We start from the raw sequence: 17,213 nt of genomic DNA, 5'->3' as shown, positions 1-17,213 counted from the left end.
CCCCCGCCGCCCCGCGCCGGTTCCTAAAGAAGCCGGCCCGGACCCCGGACTCCGCTCGCTCAGCGCCGCGCCGCCGCTTTCCTGCTGCTGTGCTGGGTGGGAGCCGAGGCCGGTCCGACCGGCTGGGGCGTCGCTTTTCCACCCGCCGCAGGTCCGGACTTCTTCCTAGCAGCGTGGCTGCCTCCCGCCTCCAGCCCGCCGCCCGGCCCGGCGGCGATCGGGGCCAGTTCTCCCCGGCTGCCCGCCAGGCCGCGCCCGGCCCGCTCCCCGCCCGCGTACCAGATTCCTGCGGAGCGCGGGCAGCGGGAGTGTGCACGGCATTTTATTCCTTAGGAAGGGGCGAAGTGGGAGCGCGCGCGGGACGCCCCTTCACTCCGCGTAGGTAGCGTCATCGTTGCTGTCGCTGTAGGCGGAGGAGGAGAGCTCCTCCCGGGGGGTGCAGACCGGGCAGCGCTGCCGCATGTCGTCCCAGCACGACCGGCAGTACACAGCCTCGCAGTCCGGAGTCGGGCACACGTAGGACTCGGGTGTCTCCGGGGCCTGGCACACCACACAGCGCCGGCGCAGCCAGGGGCGCAGGAAGGGGCAGCGGCGGTGCAGGATGTCCGCCAGGTCGTGGCGCTGTTGGGAAGCGAGGAGGGTTAGAGCTAGTGAGGGAGCTCTAGAGGTGGGAAAGGCGCGAGGGGAACCGACCAGCGCTTCTTGTCGGAAGACTCAAGGCCTGACAGTGCCCACGAGGTGGAGAAAACTGGATTGGGCAAAGAGGACCCCCAGAGAGCAAGGGTGCTATGGAGGGGGTCCTAGAGAGCACTCCATGATGGAGAGTGGGAGGGTCCGGCTGGTGGACCAATGAAGCAGGTGGTCAAGGTTGGATTCCCGGTCAAGGGCACATGACCGGGTTGTGGGCTTAGTCCCCAGTGTGAGGCGTGCAGGAGGCAGCAGATCAATGATTCTCATCATTGATGTTTCTATCTCTCTCTCCCCCTCCTTTCTTCTCTGAAATCAGTAAAAAATATATTTTTTAAAAAAGTGGGAGGATGCAGCATGAACTCTCCCAGCTAGCAACAGCGATAACCATCATTTTCATTTTCCCATCAATCATCTTATTTGGTTCTCAGGGTGGGGCTGAGAAGTGAGGAGTACAGATAAGACTATCACTTTTCAGATGAGGAAGAGGAATCTCACATAGGTGAAGTGATTTTCCCAAAGGCACACAGATAGTAAACAATCAAACCTGGCTGGACCCAGGTACCTGATCGAAACCACAAGCCTGGTGGTGCTCGATGCTCCCCCTCTCTCCCACCCTCTCCACCGGCCGCCTGATCAGGTCACTCTGGGCTCAAAAAACCCCAGGAGCTGCACTGCCTGCCAAAGGCAGGGCCCCTGGGCGTGGCTTTCATAGCCTTCTACAGTCTGGCCCCTTTCTAGCCTCTGACCCAGCGTCCCCCTTCCTGAGCTGTACCTGCCTCCTTAGACCAGCCCCGGCACTCGGCTCGCCCTGTGCTTGCATGCTTAGTCTTTGCACATTCTGTTCCCTGGCTTGGAATGAATGCCCTTCACATTTCTATCTGCCCATCAAAACCCACGTTACTTCAGGACCGGGTCATGGGATCACAGTATGTTCTTTTTTTTTTCTTTTTTTTTCTTTTCATCAGTCCATGTTGCGTTTCATGGGGGATTAGGGGATCTGGGCACAGGAGGAAAAAGTTAAACAGGCATTCTCACTTTTATGAGTTTGCTTAGGGCTGATTCAATAAGAACAGGTACCACTTGTTGTTTTCTAAATGTTGGGCCCTGTACTAAGAAACTGTAAGTAAATTAACTCAATTCAAACAATAACCATGTAAGGCAGATATCATCATCATCATCATCATCATCATCATTATCTCTTTTCCAGGCGAGAAAACTGATGGTTGGAGAGGTGGCCACTTGCCTAGAGTCACACGATGACAACTAACACGTGTACAGGACTTTCCCTGTGCTTGCACCACCGCAGCAAAACTCATTTAGTCCTTACCACAACCAAATGGAGCCGGTGACTCCATTTCACAGAAAACCACGGCACAGCATTTAAATGAGTGCTCAACATCACATAGTTGTCATGGTAAGAAGGACAAGAGCCAGGATTTAAACCCGGAGCCCGACACCTGACCGTCACTCTCTTACTAGTCTCTAGGGAGCAGGCCTGCAGACCTGTCCCACCTCCCCGTCCTTCAGAGGGGAACCCAGGTCCGGTGAGGACGATGGCCAGAGTGACAGAGCTTCTTGAGGGAGTGTGGACTGGAACCTGGTTCTTCCAACTCAATGCGCTTTCCATATGCCACACGCCCCTTCCTGAGGCCCCCCGGACCCCCAGCCCCTGCCTCCCCGCCTCCTATGGGTTGCCCTGAGCTTCTGGTCTGCAGGCCTCTCAGTAGGACCTGTGGCTTTGCCTTTGTCCCTGGTTTCTGATGAACCCCTCTTGCTTTCCTTTGATCAGCCTGTATCAAATCTTGTTTCCTCTTTCCGCCTGCTTCCTGCTGGCCCTCTGACTAGCTCAGGCTGGGCTGACGTCTGGGGCTCAGAGATGGACACAGCCCTGACGTCCAGGAGCAGATGACCAGGCCCTTTGGCATGAATCATGTCTGAACTCACTGAGCTTCCCGGGGCCTGGGGCCTGGTGGGGGCTGGGCGGACTGAAGGGCCCAGCCGGGAGCCACGGCGGCGCGCAGGCCTGGCCTGACTTACTCGGGCCCTCTGCTCTCGCGCCTGCCTCACGATGGCCGCCCTCCTCAGCTTGGTGAAGGCTGCTCTTTTCCTCAGGAGCTCATTGTAGAAGAACAGGACCCGCTTCTTCTCTCGCTGGGCCCGGGAGAAGAGGGTCAGTGACAGTGACAGTGACAGCGTGCGGGAGCTGCGTGCGGCTGGTGTGTGTGAGCGCTGCCTGGGGGGGGGGGGGGGGAGAGGTCAGGGGGGAGGTCAGGGTGCACCTTGGGGAAGTAGAAGGCTGCGATGACCCTCCGCAGCCGGTAGCCGAAAGCCTGGAGCAGACAGAGACACACTAGCAGGACAGTGGGGAGTCCAGTCCTCACATAGGCTCCGGCGCTCAGGGACACGGGCTGAGGCAGACAGGCTGGGGGCGGCGGGGCGGGGGGGCTGTCAAGGGTCTGGCCGCTGAGGGATGGGGCAGCCCTGGCTGAATTCCCATCCCAGAGAGGGTGCGGGCCAGGTCTGAACCCTTGCTGGGCTCCTGCTGCCCCCTCCCCCTGAAGAGCTGTGCCATCCAGGGCCCATGTGGCTCTTGGCTCAACACCGCGCAGATGTAGACAGTTCCCATCAGAGCAGGAAGGTCTGTGGGACAACGCCCTCCAGAGGATGGGACCCTCTGGCCCGAAGGCCCAGCCCCCAGGCTCCTCTGACCCAAGCCTGCCATCCTCCAACTCTTCAAGTTGGACCCGATATTTCCTGCTCTGATTCCCCAACCCCAACAGTCTCCTTTGACCCCTGTCTCCCCACACCAATACCCCCCATTCTTGGCCCTGGAAAGACCCTTGCCCCTCAGCCCTCCATTCCTCTGCTCCGAAACCTCAGCATCACTCACGCATATTGTTTGATTCCACCACCGTCTCCGAGGAGGTGTTCAGGGCCCCGATGGTTTTCCGAAGAAGCCGGGCAATCAGGGAGTCCCCCCCAACTTTCACCTCCAATTTATGACTGCCTGAGGCAAAGATCCGGGGCCGTGGGATTGGGGATGGGGGGTGGGGGGTGGGGGTAGGGGTTAGGTTAGGCGTTGGAGTTAAGGGGATGGGGAGAGGTCCAAGCACGGAAACACTTCTCAACTGCACATTCCGTCCCTCTACTGGGCGCCACGCCCTTCCCGTTGTAGATGTAAAGGGGGCTGGGAGCCGAGGGCCCCGGGAACAGCTGTCAGGTCGCAGGGCTCAGACTTGACCCTGAGGAGGACGGAAAGGGCTGAGACCCAGAGGCGGACACAAAATGGGAGGCATCGGGGCGGGTGGCCGGACAGGGTGGTGTCTCCGGGGCGCGGGCTCACTGCGGAAGGAGTACTGCAGGAAGGAGTGCTGGCGGATGGTGTCGAAGATGGAGTAGAGAGCCCAGTCCAGTCCACACAGCACCAGGAGCAGCAGCAGAACGGGCAGTGTCTCCAGCAGCTCCCTGATCTGCCCGAGAGCAGGAGGGGTGGAGCGGGCACGCCACCCGCCCTGGCAGGGAGCCCTCTCGCCGCCTTCGCCCTCCACTCGCGGGCCTGTGCCCCTCGTGGCCCCCTGCCATCCTCACTCACCACGTTTCCCATCTCGGAGGCCTGGATGGTGGGGTCGTAGGGGAAGATGACGGTCTTCCTCTCCGCTTTGCGGAGCGGCAGCAGCGTCCGTTTGCCCTGGAAGAAGATGTCCCCACAGCGAGGAACACCAAGGGCCCTCACCCAGCGGCGCACCCTTGGGAAAGGCGGGGCCCACTCACCAGCTTCTTTTTTTTTCTTTCTGCCCTCCCCTGCTGGCCTGGTTGCCCCCAACTGCCCTCCTCTGCCAGCCTGATTGCCCCTAACTGCCTCTGCCTGCCTGTTCGCCCCTAACTGCCCTCCCCTGCCGGTCTGATCTCACCCCCCCACTCACCAGCTTCTTCCTGCGTTCATCGATCTGGCAGAAGTAGGTGCTGATGTAGATGTTGTCAAAGCGAATGTCCCCGTTGTAGCTGTCCATGTAGGAGAAGGACCTGTGGAGGAGGGTGTCCCCATCTCTTTCCAGCCCTGGGCTTCCTTAAGGCACAGGCACTCCACCAGCCGGCCACTGAGCGCCATCTATGTCCTAGAAGCCTCTGCCCTGCCCTCAGGCGGGTCCAGTGGGAGACATCTGCACCAGCCATGAGACCCGGAGGGGAGGAGCTGTGCGTGGGATGTCACGGGAGGAGGGGAGATGTCCCAGGCATGGACCTCGCAGGATGAACATCAAGCAGAGGAAACAGCAAGAGCAAAGGCCCAGAGACGGGGGAACCCTGCAAGGTTTCAGGAGTCACCGGATCCATTGTGACCCCCCCATTCACCGCTGGAGTCCTCGCCTCTCGGCTGAGCCTGAGAAACGTCTCCTGGAGGTTCCTTCAAGCAAAAGTCACCCCAAACACCACTTTCCTTCTCCTCTGACACACCCCTGGCTTCAGCAGTGGTTTCTGTGTGTGTGTGTGGGTAGGTGGGTGTGTGTACACGTGTAACTCTCCTCCGTGTATCTCCCAAGGTCCCACATAATGCTTCCGTTTTCTAAGGGAAAAAAAAAGTTAATTGTTGAACATGTGTTTGAGCCCTAGCCGGTTTGGCTCAGTGGATAGAGCGTCGGCCTGCAGACTGAAGGGTCCCGGGTTCGATTCCGGTCAAGGACACATGCCTGGGTTGCCGGCTTCATCCCCAGTAGGGGCATGCAGGAGGCAGCCAATCAATGATTCTCTCTCATCATTGACGTTTCTCTCTCCCTCCCTCTCCCTTCCTCTCTGAAATCAATAAAAATATTTTTTTAAAAGTAAAATGTGTTTGAAACTATAGAATTACATTAAATAATCTCTGTAAACTGTGAAACATAACTGCCAATGCTATTGGCTCTGGGACCTTGTCATAATCCATACGTCTTTCCCTTTCAAGAAGAACGAACTATAAATGCAAAGGAAGGTTGTGAGCGCCCCCTTGTGGAGGAACCTATCGCTACTATGCAAAGGCCTCCGGAGCCTGGGCCCCGCCCTGTCCCCAGCGCTGCCCCTTCAGTGAGTGACCTCACCCAGGTTGAAAGCCTGGAAGTGCCTTTTGACTCTGTGCCTCCTTCCTCCCCGCCCCAAGCTCGCTCGCTCTGAGGCCTGCGACACCTTTCCCTTTTAGGGCCTTCTCGGGCCAACTTCCTGCCACGCCCCAGGCCGGCCAGGCTCCCTAACCTCTGACCCACCTTGGACTCCTGCCTTCGGTCCGTCCCAGTCCATCCTGCAACCGCCCCCAGGGCTTTCCAGACTGTCTGGCCAAGCCCACTTCAGCCAAGTCCTCTGCCCTCCACATCCCACAGATGCCAGGATCCTTGCCCAAGAGAACACCCTTCCTCTCCTTGACCGTGGCTCCCCATCTGCAGCCTTTTGAGGCCCATTTATAGCTCTTGCCGGGGCACCTCCTCTGCTCCCACACCCGTCCCACAGCCCTTGAATCGTCTCTGTTTCTCGGATGCCTCTCTTGTCTGCCCTCCACCGTGAGCTTCTTGAGGGTGGGACTAGGGCTCATTCATCTCTGTCCTCTCACAGGCACACACGTAACCACGCACTGGAGTCACTCCGGGCTCTACAAACAAGGGCAGACTGAGCAGGAGCCCCTGTGGCTGTCCCTGCCCAGCCCCTGCCCAGCCCCTGCCCAGCCATCTCAAGCATTCGGGGGTGGAGACAGGAAACAGAGGGTCCAGAGGTCAATAGGGGACGGAGAGCAAGGCCCAGGGCGGCCCGGCTGGACGCCAGGCTGGGTGGGGTTGAGGACTTTGGTCCAAATGGAGGGAAAGGAGCTGCCAACACAGCAGGCGGGAGAAAATGAAAGCAGAATTGGACGATAAAAATGGCACAAAGTCAGAGCCAAGGGGAGTAGGGAGGGCAAGAAAAAAATCAAAAGTCAAAGTGAAAAGTAAAAGCATCAGCGTGGGGATAAAGGCTGGAAGGAGCTGATAGATGAAGACGGTCGCCCTTTTGAGGCGGCAGGAACACGGCGACGTGCTTCTGACAGAACGCCACGTCTCCTGTAACTGTGCAAACTAACCCCGCTGAGCACAGGCCCAGCCAAGGGCACGAGGACGTGCACCTTCAGAGCTGGAGGTGGGCCCGGCGGTCCGTTCTCCCAGCCTCCCCCGGGGCAGGGCTCCTCTCCAGAGCCCAGGAAGGGGCTTCGGGAGCTGGGCGGGGGGCGGGGGGGACTCACGAGTGGAGGACGATCAGGAAGGTGCAGGACAGCAGCACGTGCAGCAGCCCCAGGGCCCACTCCAGCTGGGCCTCCTGGCGCCTCACGTAGTCCCGCACCTCGGTGCTCACGTGCTCCCAGCTGGTGTTGAGGCCCAGCAGCCCAGCCTGCTTCTCCTCCTGCGGGAGCCACAGGTGCAGCCCCGCCAGGCTCTCGGCCACCTTGAGTCTGTTTCCTCTCTGCTTTCCTTGAATTCTTTTCCCCAGGAACAAGGTCTGATTCCCCCCCATTTTCCACCTGCCTATCACCATACCCGCTATTAATAAATGAAGTCAGTCGGTATTCATAGAGCAGGCCCAGCCTCCCCGTGGCATCTCTCCCCGGTGCCCCCCTCATGGCATGTCCCCTGGCTTGTCGCAGGGCCTGTGGGAGCTGCTGCTTCCTTCTGTTCTACACCCCCCGCGACATGGGCTTGCTCCCCTGCGTCTGTATGAGCTGACCCGCCTCACACCTGGCTGACCATCCATCCCCACGCCAGGTCCAGGCACCCCGCAGGCTCAGCCTGTTCCTCTCCTCGCACCCGGCACCAATGCTGTTCCCCTCCTGCCCCCTTCCCACGCCCAGAGATCTCTTCCACACACACCCCAACTTGCCCTACCTCAGGTCCTCTTCCCTGTGCCCTCTGCCCACTCCCTACCCCCCCCCCCCCCAATTCCAAATGCCCTGCCTCCTACCTTGAAGTTAATTGTGGCTGAAAAGTCCTCGCCCAGCCCATGGATAGACTGGTTGACAGAGTCGTACGTCTGCCCGAAGTTGCCTTCCACGGGGATGCGGCTGCGGCACCAAATTTCCATCGCTGGTGGGCAGCGGGGCCGGGTTAGGGGCTGCCTCCCTGTGCCCAGCCTCCGGGGTTCCCCTCCCGGTGCCCAGCCTCTGGGGATCCCCTCCATCCCGCTTTCTGCCTCCCTGCCCACGGCTCTCTACCACCTCGGGTCTGTTTCCTCTCTGCTTTCCCTGAGTTCTTTTCCCCAGGAACCAGGTCTGATTCCCCCCTTTTTTCACCTGTCTATCACCAAACCAATTATTAATAAAGTCAGTCGATATTCATAGAGCAACTCCTCCATTTGCCAGCCCTGTTACCTTCCTCACAAGTGTTATCTCCTCAAACCCTCAAAAACCCTGAGCGGGATGAGCACTGTATGATGCCCATCTTTCCGCTGAAAAGACGGCGCAGAGCATGGCTGTCGCTTACCCTGGAGGGTGGAAGGGCCGGCTCTGAGGGGGCTGTGTCCTCAGAGCCTAAAGCCTCCCGCCTCCAGGCTTCCTGCCCCACGCCTTCCCAACGCACCCCAAGGACTCAGCTCCCTCGCCCTGGTACCCCCCACCCTCCTGCCACGGTGCTGACCCTTGGCAATGCCACAGAAGAACTTGAACTTCATGGGCAGGCAGAGCAGGTGGTTGAGGAGCGGGACCGGGATGCGTTGCATGCACTGTTCGTGCTTTTTGTCAAACCAGCGGCGGCAGCTGAGTATGGCCTTGTCCACCACGTCTGTGGGGCGGGGCAAGGGCGGTCTGAGACCCCCACACCCTGAGCTGGAGCCCCGGCCCCATGGCCTGCCCCACGGGGGACACCCCTCACAGGCGCAGCGCAGCTTGGTCTTCAGCTCATACATCTTCTGGGTGGAGAGGTGGGGTTTGACGGCCGCGGCTCGGCGGCTCCTCCCGCCTTGGGCTGTCTCCTCCGAGCCCATGGCATCCTCGGGTGTGAAGCCAGCCTCGCTCTTCACCTGGGCGTCCAGCTCCTCAAAGGAGTTGGAGATGTTTTGAGTCTCGGCTCTCAGTGACTTTTTGCTGCCCTGAGGGTAAGAGGGTTGGAAAGGGGCAGAGACAGGGGCTTAGAACTTCTGCTGCCCCGAGCCTCTCCCCGCCCCCCCCCCCCCTCATCCCCCACATTAGCCAAGCTTTGGGCTCTTCGCGCAGGCCTGTAGGAGTCTGGGCCCTGAGGTAGATGCTCACTTAACTTCTCCGCTGGTTAGAGCCCCCGAGCCGCTCCTCTCCCCGCTGCCTCTGCTTTGCTCGCCTCCTAGGCTCCCAGCTCCTCCTCAGGCCTCCCGTCCCAGATCCTTGCTCATCAGGGAAGGGCTCCCCAGGTCCTTGGACGTCACCCCACATCACACATCTCTCAGGCCACTATTGCCGTCTCAATGTCCCGACTCTCAAGCCCTTCAACCCCTATCTCCCCAGCTCAACGCTCCAATCCCCCGAAACCCCAGTCTCCAAAACCCAATGCTGCCGAAACCGGTGTGGCTCAGTGGATAGAGCATCGGTCTGAGGACTGAAAGGTCCCAGGTTCGATTCCGTTCAAGGGCATGTACATTGGTTGCGGGCACATCCCCAGTAGAAGGTGTGCAGGAGGCAGCTGGTCGATGTTTCTCTCTCATCAATGTTTCTAGCTCTCTATCCCCCTCCCTTCCTCTCTGGGAAAAATCAATAATAAAATATATTTTTAAAAAAATACCAATTACCGCCGAAACCGGTTTGGCTCTAGTCCCCTGGTCTTCAAAGCTTCCAAACCCTCAAGGCCAAGGCCCCCAACCCCTTGACATTCCAGTTCAGCTGCCCAACCAACCTCCCACTTCGGTGTTTGGAAATGTGTGTGGGGCAAGGCATGTCCCCATGACTGGGGGCGGGGGCTCTCCTGGCATTTAGTGCCCAGGGACCAGGGTACATCCTGCAATGTTTGGGGACAGTCCTGAAAAAAAAAAATATGCCAGGAGCACCCCCAATGGGAAAGTGTGAATTCAGGGTCACAGCTCCCAGCTCAGGTCCCCTAGGTCCCCTTGGGAATAGGGACCCCGCGGCCCTGCCCTTGTAGGGTCCTGACCAGCAGGTCCTTGAACACCGCCCGCAGCGGGGCCGTGGAGACGCGCCAGGCCGCACGGGTGTTGTTGATCTGCAGCTCCACGGTGCAGCCCAGCGAGGCCACCACCTCATTGAGGTTGAATCGCAGGTTGGCCACGGGTCCTGGGGGAAGATGCCCGGAGGAGCCATTCCCTCTAGAGCTAAGCAACTTCCTTAGGCCCGCCCCTCGCTCCCACACCGCATGCAGGGACCGCCTTCCAGAACCGAATCTGAGGGGGCCCAGAAGCCTTGGAGAGGTCCTCTCCTTCAGCCCCTGGTCTTTTCACCCGTGTCCACGAAGGAGGCCCCGAGATGGGGAGGAAGTCTCTCGGGGACACCCAGCAAATGGCAGCCGCTGGGATTAGATTCCCACCCTCTCTCCTGCACCAGGCCTGGCTCCCACGGGGTGTCCCACTAGGGTCACTGCCTCAGCAGCACTAACTGGGACCCAGGGGCACACTCACCCTCATAGATGGCGGCCAAGGCGTAGCCCAGCACAACGAGCCTGCCCTCTTTGCCCAGCATTTTGGGTATTAGCAGGAGGCTGGCACAACGGATACGAGGGGAGGTCCCCCAGCCCACGGCCCCAGAGCCTGTCAGGAGAGCCCAGGAGGCGGTAAGGCAGAGCGAGGAAGCTGGTTAGTCTACCAGGTTTACCTGAGCAACCCTCCCACCCACCCCAACTCCCTTCTAGAACACCACCATCCCGCTCTTGTCCCCATTTACACGGACTCGGATAGGCCTTCCAGGCCACTCGTTACTCCACTTATCCAACAGCCATTTACAGAGCTCAGCTGTGTGCCCGTCTCTGGAGGGCTTGGAGGGATGGGAAAGCCATGGTTGGTGACTGACTTGGTGTCTGTACGTGAGTGAGTGTCTGTGTAAGGGAAGGGGGCCTCGTTCCCATTTCCAGGTTGCACTCTCACTTACCCTAGGTGCTGAGGGAGCAGAGGGAACGAGAGAAAAATTCTGGAAACAGGCCCTGGTGCTGAGAGCAGCCAGAAGAGAGGGCAGAGCCACCTTGATGTTCCCCATGCTCTGGCGCCGACAGCACCCCAATCTCTGTCCCTAACTGAGCCCTTAAGCATGTGCCTCCTGGTATGTGTTAGCCGTTTCACATGTGTGTCCCTGTGGTCTATGAAAGGAGGCAGTGAGCTCCCCGAAGCTCATAATCCAGGGAGAGAGACAGACGAGTAAACAGATGATGACTACAGTGGGACGTGCTGAGAGCTCAGGGAGGCGCTTACAAAGAGCCGTGGGAGCACCGGAGGGAGTGGGCACCTCTGCAGGGAGGGGTGGGGCCGAGAAGCTGGACAAAGGAGGTGATGTGTCAGCTGGGCCCGGGAGATGAGTAACTGTTGTTAGAAGGCACAGGCGGCATTCCAGGCCGAAGGAGCAGCACCAGCTGGCCAGGGAACCTAGATTCCCGGGTGGATAGCGTGTTCATTCCGGGGTCCCCAAAGCAAACCCCGAGTCTACGCTTCACTCCATGTCCACCGCCCTCACGGAGCCCCTCCTCGCCCCCCGCCCCCCCATCATCTCCATCATCTCTCACTGGGACCAGCCGGCCTCCCACTTCCTCTCTTGCTAAGCTATCCTTTGATTTCACAAGGCAGCCAGAGTGATCTTGTCAAAACAGAAATCAGATCACGTCCCCTGTCTGCTTCAAACCGTCCCATGACTTCCTACCACACGTGGAATCAAATCCACATCCCTCCACAGGGTCTCCAGACCTGTGACCCGGCCTCTGCCTCCCTCCCGACGCGATGTCATGCTGCTCAGCCCTTCGCCCACCGTGTCCGCCCTCGCAGACCTTGCTGCTGTTTCTAGAACATGCCAAGCTCATTCCTCCTCCCTGGTCTTTGCCCTGGCTGCTCTCCCAGCCAGAAGCACGCCTCCCCCTCGTCTTCGCCTGTCTGGCACCACCTCGTCTTACAGGTTTGCTGCACACCCTGTCGGTGCCACCCAGCAGCTTGTACTGCCTTCTTTCTTGCTAAGACAACATGAGTTTTGTTCAAGGGCATTGGCCTGTCCACGCCCTGACCCCGGGAGTGAATCTGGGTTTGTCTAATCCAATGGTGGTAAAACAGAACATTGAAGGGGCTTTTTCTGTGGTCTTGGCCTTCTGACCAAAGACTCAAGCTGAGGACGATAGTTGATAGAGTCGCCCTACATTCGAAAGAGAGCCCCATGGCCTGGCTGGCATGGCTCAGCATCGACCTATGAACCAGGAGGTCACAGTTTGGTTCCTGGTCAGGGCACATGCCCTGGGTTGTGGGCTCGATCCCCAGTGTGGGGCGCGCAGGAGGCAGCCGATGATTCTCTCTCACCATTGCTGTTTCTATGTCTCTGCCCCTCTCCCTTCCTCTCTGAAATCAATAATAAATATTTTTAAAAGAGAGAGAGCCCGACGGGGGTGCCAACCCCTTCTCTTGACTCCCTCACCCCTCCTCCCCAGCCACTCTGCGTCAAGACAAGACCAGAAATTTGAATTTTCTGGAAGTGGAGAGAAACGGTTGGAGTAGGCAGGCGATGGAGGCGAGTCTGGGAAGAGAATGGGCATTCCCTTCCCCGTGTGGGGTGAGGGGCTCCAGGAGAACCCTGTAGGGACTGGTGCTTCGAGAAGGGAAACCTGGTCCTCTGTCCTGGGCTGGACCCCGGCCTGGGCTGCCCAGAGCCCAGAGCCCAGAGCCCAGAGCCCAGAGCCCAGAGCCCAGAGCCCAGAGCCCAGGAGCGTTCATGGAGTGAGCGTGGTCCGCGCTCCAGGGCCCGAGAGAGCGGCTGAAGGGGCCCTCCCTTCCCAGTCGGGCAGGGCTCGGGGTGGCCATTTCCTCTGGGACGAGAGGCCGCTCTGGAAGGGAGCAGGCCTCAAGTCATCTGTGAGGCCCCCCATCCGAAAGGGCGGCTGCCTGTGGGGCGGATCCAACAGCAGAGGCTGTGGGCTGCCTGCCGGAGCTGTGGGGAGCTTCACCCGAGGTCAGCCAAGTGGAACTGCCCCCCCCCCCCCCCCGCAGTGACCTGGGCCCCGCAAGGCCCACTCAGAGCCTCCAAGGAGACAACAAGCGGACCCCTGAGCAGCCGGCGTGAGTGCCTGTCACACAGAGGGATTGTAACAGTACCGGTGACTTCAGACTTTTGTCCCTTTTCCTCTAATTCTTCTAGTCCCTTTCTGACAGCGGAACAACCAGCGAGGAAAAAGTCAAGGGTTGGCCGTGCCCCCTTCACTGCAGGACCCCCACCAGGGGTCAGGCCTGAGCTGAGGAGGCGGGGAGGGGAGGCGGGAGCAGGCTGGGTAGGAACCGAGATGGAAATGCTGACATAGGAGACTGAATTGGATCTTTTAAAAATAATCACTGAAGCAGGACGAGGGCTTCTAAATGAACGTAGCCAGCAAGCGAAGGGTCTGCGTGAAAGGTCGTCAGCAACAGAACAGGTCTGAATGCACTGATTAGAGAAAAAGCAGTTTCCTGTCGGTATCCCATGCTAGGTGTACCGGTTAATACTGCGGATTTTTTTTACCTCTGTGTAACTCCATCTATTGAAAAACAATCCGCATTATTAACCGGTACACCGAGTAGAGAGCAGCTCATCCGGCAAACGGGTGGGGCGGCCAGTTCCGTGTTCCTCGCCTGGGACAGGTTTAGGAAGGGCGTGTCCTGCCAAGTGCTGACCAATGAGACGTGCGGGGAAGCTGGCTGGGGGGTGACAGGAACGTTTCCCTTGTTCTTAAAAGAGACAATAGGATGGAGTGACTGCTCTGGCTTTTTGACATTGTCATATGAAGGTGTGATGCCCAGAGTGGTGGCATCCCCTTCATGACCTGAGGAGGAGTGGTCGACAGGCCAAAGACGGAGCAGAGAAAAGGTGAAAGAGCCCTGGCCAGTTTGGCTCAGTGGATAGAGCGTCAGCTTGCGGACTGGAGGGTCCCGAATTGGATTCCGATCAAGGGCATGTACCTCTGTTGCAAGCTTGATCCCCAGCCCCTGCTTGGAGCACATGTGAGAGGCAACCAGCTGATGTGTCTCTCTCACATCAATATTTCTCTCTCTCTCTCCCTCTCTCTCTCTCTCTCTCTCTCCCCCCTCCCTTCCTTCCACTCTCTCTACAAATCAATGGAAATATATCCTCAGGTGAGGATTAAAAAAAAAAAGAAAGATGAAAGGAATCTGAGTCCTTGGTGGGTTTACTAAGCTGCTGAATTATCCAAACTCCAAATTCCACTCTGACTTGAAACTTATTATCTAATCTAATAATAGACAAATATGCAAATTGACCATACCTCCGACACACCCAGAAGCCACGCCCACAAGCCACGCCCACCACCCAATCAGAGCGAGTATGCAAATTAACCCAAACCAAGATGGCTACAGCCACAGAGAGCAAGGTTTCCTAGGTAACAGGAAGCCAAGCTTTCTGCCAGCCGTTGCAGGCCTAAGCCTCCACTCAAGCTACAAAGTTTCAATTATAGAAGGTAAACAAATTCAAACAAATGGCGGCAGAATGGAGCTTGAGAGGGCAGGCCAGGGTTGCTGCCGGCAACAGGGGAAGCAAAGCTTTCCGCACACCCTGGCGGGGCCCACCTGCTTAAGGCAACAAAGTTTCAATTATAACCCCAACACAAATGGCTACGGGCCTCGGAGGGAGCCCCAGGCTTGGCCCTGCTCCAGGCTACAAAGTTTCAATTGTAGAAGGAAAATAAATTCCAGATACCAGGGCCTCTGCTTGCGTTGCCAGGGGGTGTGGCCTGCCTGCAAACCACCACAGGCCCCTCGCTCAGGCCGCCCCCGCCCCAAGGGAACCCCACCCTGATCAGGGACACCCTTCAGGGCAAACTAGCTGGCCCCCACCCCTGTACCAGGCCTCTATCCTATCTAATAAAAGAGTACTATACAGATTGATCATCACTGCAACACACAATATAGCTGCCCCCATGTGATCAAAGATCCTGCCCCCATGTGGACACAAGATGGCCACCATAAGATGGCCAGCAGGAGAGGGCAGTTGGGAGGCACCCGGCCTGCAAGGGAGGACAGTTGAGAAGGACCAGGCCTGCAAGGAAGGGCAGTTGGAGGTGATCAACCCTGCAGGAGAGGGCAGTTAAGGGTGGCCAGGCCGGCAGAGGAGGGAAGTTGGGGGCAAACAGGCTGGCAGCCGAGTGGTTAGGGGGTGATCAGGCTGGCAGGCAGAAGCGGTTAGGGGCAATCAGGAAGGCAGGCAGGCAAGCAGTTGGGAGCCAGCAGTCCTGGATTGTGAGAGGGATGTGACTGCCCGTTTAGGCCCGATCTCAGGATCGGGCCTAAACGGGCAGTCGGACAACCCTTGAGGGGTCCCAGATTGGAGTGGGTACAGGCTGGGCTGAGGGACAACCCCCTCCGTGCACGAATTTCGTGCACTGGGCCTCTACTATATATATAAAAGGCTAATATGCAAAGTGTCCCCTCAGGAGTTCGACTATAGACCAGGAGTTTGATTGCTTGCTATGCCATACGCTGACCACTAGGGGGTGGTGCGGAACAAAGGAAGACCCTGGCCTGCAGCCGGCAGCCGGGAAGGAAGGCCCCAGCTGGCATCTGGAAGGCCCTGATCGACCCTGACCGCTGGCCAGGCCTAGGGACCCTACCCATGCACGAATTTCGTGCACCGGGCCTCTAGGATGAGATAATAAACTTTCTTTATGGCTAAACCACTTTTAGGTGGGCTTTCTGTTCTCACAGCCCAACAGCTCCTGATATTCAAATGTCACCTTCTCTGAGAAGCCTTCCCTGACTACTAGAGCTAGGCTAGCTCCCCAGCCCCTTTCCATCATCTTCCCCTGGTTAACTGTTGTTTTTAAAATATGCATTTTTAAATTGACTTTAGAGAGAGGGAGGGAGAGGGATAGAGAGACAGAAACATCAATGAGAGAGAAACATTGATTTGCTGCCTCCTGCACACCCCCTACTGGGGATCGAGTCCGAAACCTGAGCATGTGCCCGAACAGGGAATCCAACCGGGGACCTCTTTTCATGGGTCAACACTCAACCATCGTGCCACACCAACTGGGCCTGGTTAACTTTTTTTCATACCACGCGTCACTATCAGAAATGCTCTTGCTTATTCCTTGTCCATTTAATGTCTAACTCTCTCCACTGGAACGTAAACTCCAAAAACGCTGCTTGTCAATCTTGTGCGTTGCTAAATTCTCAGCAGGCGCACAGTTAGTGCTGAATGAAGGAATTGAGCTTATCAAGAGGAGCAAGACACAAGGCCAGAGAGGTGAGGAGAGATGGGGACTCAGCAGGGTCGTGGGGTTGGGACTGTAGCATGAGGGTAATGGGGAGTCCTTCCGATTGGGGAGACTCCTCAAGGGAAAGGACTGTGTCTCCTACAGACTGGGGCCTCCTCCCTCTGGATCGCCCCTCCAAGGCCAAGACAAGGCTGAGGCCCCATTTGGGTACAGAAGAAACAAGCTCAGACTCCTTCCCGGGGACCCAGGACTGGGCCGTGTTCTGCAGGCCTCTTGGGTGCCCCTGCCCTGGGCCCCGCACTCACCCGCCAGGCCGTACAGTATCACCATCTTCTGTTCTTCATAGATGCTCATCGGGTTCACCAGGAGCTGAAAGAGACCTGCGGGGACAGAGTCAACACGAAGATCCCAAGATGGGTCCCACCCCCCCACTTCTGTGCCACACTCACCGATGGCCAGCAGCCCCCCAGTGCCTGCCCCCAGCAGGACAGCGGTGACCGGAAACTCGCCGGGCTGGCGCCACAGGAACCGGCTACAGGAGGTGGGCAGTGCCCAGCTCAGGAGCCTCTGCACCGCTGAGGGGCCAAAGAGTTGAGCCCGTCAGAGCCAACACCTGGCTCTTCTGACCAGGAGGCGGTTCATTAGGGTGAGGGCGTGCCGGGGGGGGGGTGCTAGAGGCTGGGGGAACCTGGAGGAGGGTGGCAGGAACTGGAGGGGCCCTGAAGGAAGTGGGGCAGACTTGAGGGGACGAAGAAGGAGGGGCGCTGAATGAGAGGGGTAGGGACCCCAAAGCGCAGGGGAGGGGGTCCTGGAGGAGAGATGGGATGAGAGGAGTGGGGGCGGGAGGCGCCCGGAAGGTGGTGCCTGATGACGGACTCACTGGTGTGGGGCGGCCTCCTCCGCTGCCCTTTCGGTCCATCCTGGTGAACTCCGGTGTCCGTGTCGGCTCTGAGGAACCCTCTCTCGCTCGGAAGACTCCTCATGGATGTTCTGGGGCGTGAGGTTCTGCTCCCGTCTCCTCTGACTCACCCACAACCTGTGTGAGGTCTGTGTCTTCAGTCCCCCCTCTGCCCTGAGACGGGGGGATGGAGATTACAGATCCCAACACACACCCAGTGAAAGCCCGGAACCTTAGAACGCGGCGAGGAATTCCGTGACCCTTTACGAGCCCCGGAACCTGGTGGG

General features: G+C 58.4%; 1 protein-coding gene across 3 annotated transcripts; it reads right to left on the bottom strand.

The window, feature by feature from the left end:
* Positions 1-24: 24 nt before the first annotated feature.
* On the bottom strand, positions 25-17,138 carry DCST1 (DC-STAMP domain containing 1). 3 transcript variants are annotated; one of them, XM_008155886.3, is made up of 16 exons: positions 16,909-17,138; positions 16,478-16,603; positions 16,334-16,408; positions 10,267-10,395; positions 9,786-9,925; positions 8,541-8,757; positions 8,307-8,450; positions 7,636-7,757; positions 6,923-7,080; positions 4,614-4,713; positions 4,283-4,378; positions 4,034-4,160; positions 3,581-3,697; positions 2,970-3,112; positions 2,728-2,841; positions 25-621 (listed from the first exon to the last, which is right to left on the bottom strand). In XM_008155886.3, exons 1-16 carry the CDS (start codon positions 17,009-17,011, stop codon positions 370-372), a joined length of 2,163 nt encoding a protein of 720 aa, XP_008154108.2. In that variant the 5' UTR covers positions 17,012-17,138; the 3' UTR covers positions 25-369. The 3 variants fall into 3 exon arrangements, 2 of the variants coding, with proteins under 2 accessions (XP_008154108.2, XP_054567487.1); XM_054711512.1 differs by having other exon boundaries at positions 4,283-4,303; XR_003613911.2 differs by having other exon boundaries at positions 532-621; positions 2,970-3,020.
* Positions 17,139-17,213: the final 75 nt, after the last annotated feature.

This window comes from Eptesicus fuscus, chromosome 22 (genome assembly GCF_027574615.1).
Source record: "Eptesicus fuscus isolate TK198812 chromosome 22, DD_ASM_mEF_20220401, whole genome shotgun sequence".
Classification (NCBI taxonomy): domain Eukaryota; kingdom Metazoa; phylum Chordata; class Mammalia; order Chiroptera; family Vespertilionidae; genus Eptesicus; species Eptesicus fuscus.
Note: the sequence above shows the minus strand (reverse complement) of the source record. Positions and strands in the feature narration are given on the sequence as shown.